The sequence below is a fragment of the Theropithecus gelada genome, chromosome 20, assembly GCF_003255815.1.
Source record: "Theropithecus gelada isolate Dixy chromosome 20, Tgel_1.0, whole genome shotgun sequence".
Lineage (NCBI taxonomy): Eukaryota > Metazoa > Chordata > Mammalia > Primates > Cercopithecidae > Theropithecus > Theropithecus gelada.
In genome coordinates this window covers 26,888,464-26,898,045 of record NC_037688.1, presented here as the reverse complement: position 1 = coordinate 26,898,045, position 9,582 = coordinate 26,888,464, and the positions used below count along the sequence as shown (strand labels likewise).

The following is a 9,582-nucleotide window of genomic DNA, read 5'->3' as shown; positions in this document are numbered from 1 at the left end:
GTCAGGGCCGGGCGCGGTGGCTCAAGCCTGTAATCCCAGCACTTTGGGAGGCCGAGACGGGCGGATCACGAGGTCAGGAGATCGAGACCATCCTGGCTAACACGGTGAAACCCCGTCTCTACTAAAAAATACAAAAACTAGCCGGGCGAAGTGGCGGGCGCCTGTGGTCCCAGCTACTCGGGAGGCTGAGGCAGGAGAATGGCGTGAACCCGGGAGGCGGAGCTTGCAGTGAGCTGAGATCCGGCCACCGCACTCCAGCCTGGGCGACAGAGCCAGACTCAGTCTCAAAAAAAAAAAAAAAAAAAAAAAAAAAAAGAAACATAAAGGAAAACAGTGCTTTTCTTTGTGTCAGCACCCATGGTAGGCAAACAACCTACTACCTATTTGCACTTCATTTCCAAAGGCTAAACAAGCAATGCTTACTGTTTAGCCCTTGGAAACAAGGCTTGATTCTTGCTGTGAGCCAGGAAGCCATAAAGTAACAAGGCCTTTCATGATGTGGCCCCTACCTGCGCTGTCTTGCCTCAGCTTCTGCATTTGTTCAAGTGAACGCAGTTAAACTAACCCCCCGCCCCTTCACTCCAGCATTTGGAACCTTCCTAAACATGTCAGGCCATCTCACGCCCTTTGCACAGCTGCTCCCTCTGCTGAAATGCTCATCCCTGACTTTTTTTTTTTACCTAATTTCTACTTGTTCTCTGGATTCAGCTCCAAGGATTTCTTCCTCCAGGACATCTTTGCCAATACCCGAACCTGACCAAGGGACTCCTCAAAGGTGCTCCCATAGCATCGATCCCAGTGGACTATAATTGTAATCACTGATGTCTGTGTCTGCCATATTCCCCACGCCCAGAAGGCAAGGTGGTATCTGACAGGGTTTTGTATCCTCAGCCCCTAACACGGCAGTTGTTTTGAAAACATACGGCTGGGGACATCTGAAGGACACTGGTCACTCTGCTCTTCTTATTTCCTTTTTTTTTTTGAGATGGAGTCTTGCTCTGTCATCCAGGCTGGGGTACAGTGACGTGATCTTGGCTCACTGCAATCTCTGCCTCCCAGGTTCAAGTGATTCTCCTGCCTCAGCCTCCTGAGTAGCTGAGATTACAGGTGCTTGCCAACACTCTCGGCTAATTTTTGTATTGTTAGTAGAGATGGGGTTTCACCATGCTGGCCAGGCTGGTCTTGAACTCTTGACCTTAGGTGATCCACCCACTTTGGCCTCCCAAAGTCCTGGGATTATAGGTGTGAGCCACCACACCCGGCCTGTTGTTCTTATTTCCTTAATGCTCATCCTTATCACTGTCATCATCAGCCCCCTTCAAATGACCAAGATGATCCTTAAGAAAAATCTTAATATAGAAAAATAAAATGTCTTTACTAGAATGGCACCTTCTCAGTGAGACTCACCTGATACCCTGTTGAGCACTGCAGCCGCCCCACCACCTAAGACTACAATCCTCATCAGTTTCCCTTCTCCTACTTTTTTTTTTTTCCATAGCACTTGTCATGGTGTAATATACTAGATACTTTACTTACTGATTATATATAGCATTTATTACCTGTCTACTCTCTCTAGAATAGAAGCTCCATGAAGATGGGAATCACTGTCTAGTTTGAAGAGTGATGTGTCTTAAGTGTCAGAATACTGCTTGGCATGTAGTAGGCACTCAATACAAATTGTTGAATAAATCGTTATGTCAAACATATATGTCTTGTAACAATCTTGTAACAATCTTGCATTGCAGGTATTTTAATCCCATTTTCTAGATCAAGAAACTGAACTCAAAGTCATTTGTTCAAGTGAATGCAGTTAAACAGATGGTGTAGCTGGGCTCTCATTCATTCCCATTTCCAAGTGTACCTGGCAGTTTCGTTATCTTTCAATAGGTCGGGTGGGTCTCCTGACAGATGATGTTTCTTGAATGTTACAAAATCTGCTTTAGCTTAATCTTCCTAATCAACCAAAACCAAGAAATTTCTCTAACACTGTGGATAGTAAATCATATGCTGCTAGCATGCTACAATTTCCTTAGGAGAGAGAAAGAGAACAGTCTAGGGATTCAAAAATAAATACAGTCTCAATGTTTGAGTTCAGAGGTCATGATATTCAGGTATTGTTCAGGTTCATTAGTTTTACAAAACATATAGATCCCATCAAGTCTCAGCTGGTCCACTTGGAGATCTGCAGATAACTTTTCTGAAATGCATGGCTATGTTAATTTTTTTTTTAACTGGGCATGGTGGTGTGTGCCAATAGTTCCAGCTACTCAGAAGGCTGAGGCAGGTGGATCACTTCAGCCCAGGAGTTCGAGACCAACCTGGACAACATAGCAAGACCCCATCTCTAAAAAAAAAAACAAAGTGTGTGTGATTGTACCAACAACTCTGAATGTACTAAAAACCATTGAGTTGTACACTTCATTTTTATTTTCTTTTGAGACAAAGTCTTGCTCTGTCATCCAGACTACAGTGTAGTGGTGCAATTTTAGCTCACTGCAACCTCTACCTCCCATATTCAAGCGATTCTCCTGCCACAGCCTCCTAAGTAGCTGAGATTACAGGGATGTGCCACCACGCCTGGCTAATTAATTTTGTACTTTTGGTAGAGAGGGGGTTTCACCATGTTGGCCAGGCTGGTCTTGAACTCCTGACCTCAGGTGATCTGCCTGCCTTGGCCTCCCAAAGTGCTGAAATTATAGGCGTGAGCCTCTGCACCTGGCCTGAATTGTACACTTTAAATGGATAACTTGTATAGTGTGTGAAGTGTATCTCAGTAAAGCCATTATTTAAAAATAATAATATTTGGAGGGCCGGGTGCGGTGGCTCATGCCTATAATTCCAACACTTTGGGAGGCCTGAATCAGATGGATCACCTGAGGTCAGAAGTTCAAGACCATCCTAGCCAACATGGTAAAACCCCATCTCTACCAAAAATACAGAAATTATCCAGGCGTGGTAGCAGGTGCCTATAATCCCAGCTACTCGGGAGGCTGAGGCAGGAGTATTGCTTGAACCCGGGGGCTGGAGGTTGCAGTGAGTAGAGATCGTGCCACTGCACTCCAGCCTGGGCGACAGAGGAAGACTCCGTTTCAAAAAAAAAAAAAAAAAGAAAGAAAGAAAGAAAAAAAAATTACAAATATTAGTTGGGTGTGGTGGCAGTCACCTGTAATCCCAGCTACTTGGGAGGCTATAGCAGGAGAATTGCTTTAACCCGGGAGGCGGAGGTTGCAGTGAGCTGAGATCACACCATTGTACTCCAGTCTGGGTAACAGAGCAAGAATTCATCTCAAAAAAAAAAAAAAATTGGGTTTGGTTCAGATGATGGACCAGTAACTTGTTTTAGTACACAGTTTACAGTTCAGTTTGGTTTGGGTTATGTGAAGAGACCAAGAAAACAGAGAAAAAAAATGTGGGAATCATTTCAGTATCTGACCCAGAAAAGTTACAGTAGTCTGAAACCGTCAGACAATATAACCAAATAGACCCATAAAAGCCTTCTCTTAAGTGTTACAAGTTAATAACACTAAAGAACAAGAGATTTGCTAAGTCCATCTAAAACAGGATGAGATGCCTAATGGTTCACATATATTAGAGCACTTGGGTTTTAAGTAGGTACTTAATGTTGTTGTTTCTAAGTTATTAAAAGAAGATACAAAAACCGAGGAATGGGATATCCCTGGTGATCCCTCAGAGAACAGTAAAAGGGAAGGAAATAACTGATATATATGTAACTTTTCTGAAAATTCTAGGTTGAAATTTAATGAAAAGAGTAGCCCTTATAACCAAATAAAGCAAAATATATGAAGCTCAAGAATCAGGAAATACCATAAATTCAAGTGTATACATACATCTGTGAGTGGGGTTCTCTGCTTATTGATATGACACAACTGCCAAACATTGAAAAAAATTCCCTCTCAGGCCTGGGCACAGTGGCTCATGCCTGTAATCCCAGCACTTTGGGAGGCTGAGGCACGCGGATCACTTGAGGTCAGGAGTTCGAGACCAGCTGGCCAACATGGCGAAATCCCATCTCCACCAAAAATACAAAAATTAGCCGGGCATGGTGGCTCACACCTGTAATCCCAGCTACTCAGGAGGCTAAGACAGGGGAATCGCTTGAATGCAGGAGGTGGAGGTTGCAGTGAGCCGAGATTACACCACTGTACTACAGCTGGGGAGCAAAGTGAGACTCCATCTCAAGAAAAAAAAAAAAAAAGGAAAAAGGAAAATTCCCCCTCAATAGGTCCTTCTTAAGATTTGATCCTCTCACTCCTGAAACCTGGGAGGCGGAGGCTGCAGTGAGTCAAGATCACACAACTGCACTCCAACTCAGGTGACGGAGCAAGACTCCATCACAATTGAAGCAAGACTCCATCACAATGAAGACTCCTCACCCTTCAATATCCAGTGTATCCTCATTTTCCTTGGGTGCGGTACAAGAGCTTGGGAACCCTGAATGTGGTACAAGCTAACACAGGTGAGCTGGGGCACGCCAGCATAGCCAAGTGAGGCCAGGATGGGGCATTCCCAGCCAGAGGTCCCTGGCTTGCAAAGTGACTAAGAAGAAAAATCCGACACCACCAGCACTTTGGGAGGCTGAGGCAGGAGGATCACTTGAGTCTTGAGTCTAGGAATTCAAGACCAGCCTGGCCAACATGGTGAAACACTGTCTCTACTAAACATACAAAAATTAACCAGGCGTGGTGGCGCATGCCTGTAATCCTAGCTACTTAAGAGGCTAATGTGGGAGAATCGCTTGAACCTGGAAGGTGGAGGTTGCTGGAAGGTGGAGGTTGCAGTGTGCCAAGATTCCACCACTGTAAACAAACAAACAAACAGATGTGATCCTCCCTTCTACTCACCTTCTCGCTCTGCCATGCCCTGCTTTGATAAGACACTTGCCATTTCCCCCAGCTAGCAGGCCTGGCCTACAGAGGAAGGCAGCACGCAGCTTGCTTTGTCTGGCTCTCTGAACACCCCATGGCCTCAACCCGGGGGTCCATGCAGGTTGCGAGCTATGACCTGTACAGGACCTATGATGATACAATACCACCTACAGAGAAAGCTCTTGTGAAAATGGACACTCAGACAGCCCTTCCTTCTGGGTGTTATGGAAGAGTGGCTCCATGGTCTGGTTTGGCTGCAAAACACTTTCTAGATGTAGGAACTGGTGTCAGAGAGAAAGATTATAGTGTACATGTTGATCGTGTACTATTTAATTTTGGCAAAAAAAAGTTTGAAGTTGGTGGGGCGTGGTGGCTCAAGCCTGTAATCCCAGCACTTTGGGAGGCTGAGGTGGGTGGATCACTTGAGGTCAGGAGTTTGAGACCAGCCTGGCCAACATGGTGAAACCCTGTCTCTATTAAAAATACAAAAATTGGCCGAGTGTGGTTACGGGTGCCTGTAATCCCAGCTACTTGGGAGGCTGAGGCAAGAGGATTACTTGAACCCGGGAGGCAGAGGTTGCAGTGAGCTGAGATCGTGCCACTGTACTCCAGCCTGGGCAACAGAGTGAAACAATGTGTCAAAAAAAAAAAAAAAAAAAAAAAGAAAAGAAAAAGAAAAAGAAAAGTTTGAAGTCAAAAAAGGTCATCAAATTGCATAGCTCATTTGTGAACTAAATTTTTTTAACCAGAAATAGAAGAAGTTTAAGATTTGGATGACACTGAAAGGGGTTCAGGAGGTTTTGGTTCCACTAGAAAGAATTAAAATTTATGCCAAGAATAGAAAATGAGAAATCATACCTGGTCTTAAAGAGTTTTTGCTTAAAGATTAAAAAAAAAAAAAAGGCAGGTGCAATGGCTCATGCCTGTAATCCCAGTGATATCTACAGGTGGCAGCCAGACACCTAGGCGGATAGGGGCAGGTGCCCAGTGCAACCCCACCTCCAAGCTGAAGACAGTTTAAAGCCCAAAAGCTAAGCTACAAGTTAAATTCTCAGACTGAATTGAAAACTTGTCTTCCTGTTTGGCACATTTTCCTCTAATTAGTGCCCACCCTTCACCTATTTTACATACACCTACCATTTCCTAACTGGTTTTCTATACTGTCAGGCCCACCTTTGAGAGGTGCCTTGTTTTAACCTTTTTTGCATACTCACAAACCAATCAGCATGCGTCATGTGCCTATGAAGACCCCAGACTCAGTCAGTAGAGGAGGAAATGGGTTGACTTCAGGGAAGAGACAACTTGATTTTGGGGAAGACAACCTGCCCTTCACATCCACTCTCCAGCTCCCTTCTCTGCTGAGAGTCATTTCATCGCTCAATAAAATTCTTCTCCACCCTCCTCACCCTTCAATGTTCAGTGTATCCTCATTTTTCTTGGGTGCGGTACAAGAGCTTGGGAACCCTGAATGTGGTACAAGCTATAACACAGGTGAGCTGGGGCACACCAGCATAGCCAAGTGAAGCCAGGGTGGGGCATTCCCAGCCAGAGGTCCCTGGCTTGCAAAGTGACTAAGAAGAAAAATCCGACACCACCCAGCACTTTGGGAGGCTGAGGCAGGAGGATCACTTGAGTCTAGGAATTCAAGACCAGCCTGGCCAACATGGTGAAACACTGTCTCTACTAAACATACAAAAACTAACCAGGCGTGGTGGTGCATGCCTGTAATCCTAGCTACTCAAGAGGCTAATGTGGGAGAATCGCTTGAACCTGGAAGGTGGAGGTTGCTGGAAGGTGGAGGTTGTAGTGTGCCAAGATTCCACCACTGCACTCCAGCCTGGGCGACAGAATTAAAGACTCCATTTGAAAAAAAAAAGAAAAAGAGAATTTAAATTGTATTTCACTTATTTATAATTTATAAGGCATCTTCTTCTTTTAAAAACTTAAGATGGTCATGTACATTGGTAGTAAAGACTCCTGGCCACATGTTAACTAGTCTTTTTCTGTCTATCATCATCTCTAAACAGCAGAGTAGGTACACACAGCAGATACTCAAGATATACACTGATACAATGATAAGTACATAAATACAGGGTAAAGGTACAACTTAAGAGGCTAGAGGGACCAGGAGTGGTGGCTCACACCTGCAATCTCAGCACTTTGGGAGGCTGAGGCGAGCAGATCACAAAGTCTCTTCTAAAAATACAAAAATTAGCTGGGCATGGTGGCGTGCACCTGTAATCCCAGCTACTCCGGAGGCTGAGGCAGGAGAATTGCTTGAACTGGGAGCCGAGAACGTGCCACTGCACTCCAGCCTGGGCTACAGAGCGAGACTCCGTCTCAAAACAAACAAACAAACAAACAAAAAACCAACAAACAAAAAAAGAGGCTAGAGAAAGACACTCAAAGAGGCCAGGGGCAAGATGCACATTTCATTAATTAATAAACCCTGAGTTCAGGTGTGGTGGCTCATGCCTGTAATCCTAACACTTTGGGAGGCCGAGGCAGGTGGATCGCCTGAGGTCATGAGTTCAAGACCAGCCTGGCCAACACGGTGAAACCCTGTCTATACTAAAAATACAAAAATTTGCCAGGTGTGGTGGCACATGGTCCCAGCTACATGGGAGAGTGAGGCAGGAGAATCATTTGAATCCAGGAGGCAGAGGTTGCAGTGAGCCAAGATTGCACCACTGCACTCCAGCCTGGGTGACAGAGCGAAACTCAGTTTCAAAAAAATAATAATAATAATAATAATAATAATAAACTCTAAAACCAGAAGAGCTTCTGGTCCCAATACCTTGCATGGTTATCATTCTGATGGTTCACCATTCATCTTTTCAATAATTTACTGACTGCCTACTACATACCAGGCAGGCACTGGGTATGAAATGCTAAGCAAAATATGGAACTTAAGTGGTTTTTTTGGTAAACAACACCATCCCCCTGAATACACGGTGCCTTGGCCAAAGAGGGTCAATTAGAGTATTTGCCCGAGATTTTTCTGTGAGTGGAGATAACACTCACAGATGTCCCAGAGACTCAGGGTAAAGCTCTATCTACTTTTCCTAAAGGTTTCTCCAATTCTGTTAGTTACATCAGACTCTCTATGATAAATCATCTTTTATTGCTTAAGGCAGGTTAAGATGACTTCCTCTCAGCTATAACTATGAAATTCTTACTAACATAATTTTTTGTTTTTGTTTTTTTGAGACAGAATCTCGCTCTGTTGCCCAGGCTGGAGTGCAGTGGTGTGTTCCTGGCTTACTGCAACCTATGCCTCCCGGATTCAAGGGATTCTCCTGCCTCAGCCTCCTGAGTAGCCGGGATTATAGGCATGTACCACCATGCCTGGCTGATTTTTGTATTTTTAGTAGAGATAGGGTTATGCCATGTTGACCAGGCTGGTTTCAGACTCCTGGCCTCAAGCAATCCACCCGCCTCGGCCTCCCAAAGTGCTGGGATTACAGGTGCAAGCCACCATGCCCAGCCCTTACTAACATAACTTTCAATATACATGTGGGACAGATGAAGCTTTGGGGAGTTCAAAGACTCACTTGCCCTGTCTCACAGGGAGGCAGTGGCAGATCTGCAAAAAGAGCCCAGGTCTCCTGACTCCCAATCTCTAGACGCATCATAGGTCCAAGTGAAAACAAGTTTTAGAAAAAGGAATCAAAATACAGTACCTCATGGACCACGGAGCCCAGCAGAAAGTCCAGCCTTTGGCACAGCTCCCCAAGGTTGGCCAAGCTGCTGGCCCTGTGAGCACCGTCGGGATCTCTCACTCCCCTCAGGAAGGTGTGGATCAAAGGTTCTCGGTACTTTGAGACCATGTCTCCTATAGGAAAAAGGAAGAAATCAAAACCCCTTAAAACAAAATTTCAACTTCTCAAAAAAGGAAGAATGATATTTCCGTGGTTCACTGCATGATGTCTTATTTTTTTTATTTTTGTTTTTATTTTTTTTTGAGACAGGGTCTTGCTGTGTCACCCAGACTGGAGTGCAGTGGCATGATCACAGCTCACTGCAGCCTTGACCTCCCAGGCTCTGGTGATTCTCTCATCTCAGTCTCCCAAGTAGCTGGGACTACAGGTACATGCCACCATGCCCAGCTAATTTTTGTATTTTTTGTAGAAATGGGGTTTCCCCATGTTGCCCAGGCTGGTCTTGAACTCCTGGGCTCAAGCAATCCATCTGCCTTGGCCTCCCAAAGTGCTAGGATTACAGGAGTGAGTCAATGTATGTGGCCAGTGTCTTATTCTTTTTAAATACTTGCATAACCATTAAAAATCGTGCTCCGGAAGAATATTTCATGTTACGAAAAATATTCATGATGCATGGTTTTGTGAAAAAGCATGTAGAATCTCAATTTTATTCTCAAAAGTCTACATATAGGCCGGGCGCGGTGGCTCAAGCCTGTAATCCCAGCACTTTGGGAGGCCGAGACGGGTGGATCACGAGGTCAGAAGATCGAGACCATCCTGGCGAACACGGTGAAACCCCGTCTCTACTAAAAAATACAAAAAACTAGCCGGGCGAGATGGCGGGCGCCTGTAGTCCCAGTTACTTGGGAGGCTGAGGCAGGAGAATGGCGTAAACCCGGGAGGCGGAGCTTGCAGTGAGCTGAGATCCGGCCACTGCACTCCCGCCTGGGCGACAGAGCGAGACTCCGTCTCAAAAAAAAAAAAAAAAAAATAAA

The 9,582-nt window shown here is 45.0% G+C and overlaps 1 protein-coding gene and 1 pseudogene across 1 annotated transcript in view; one reads left to right on the top strand and one right to left on the bottom strand.

Moving 5' to 3' along the window:
- TANGO6 (transport and golgi organization 6 homolog) overlaps window positions 1-9,582 on the bottom strand; it is a 264,770-nt gene that overhangs the window by 52,152 nt on the left and 203,036 nt on the right. The window contains exon 16 of the mRNA XM_025371435.1: window positions 8,570-8,721. Coding sequence (XP_025227220.1) covers window positions 8,570-8,721 — 152 coding nt within the window. The remainder of the gene's footprint in view (window positions 1-8,569; window positions 8,722-9,582) is intronic.
- On the top strand, window positions 4,865-5,709 carry LOC112614730 (annotated as a pseudogene).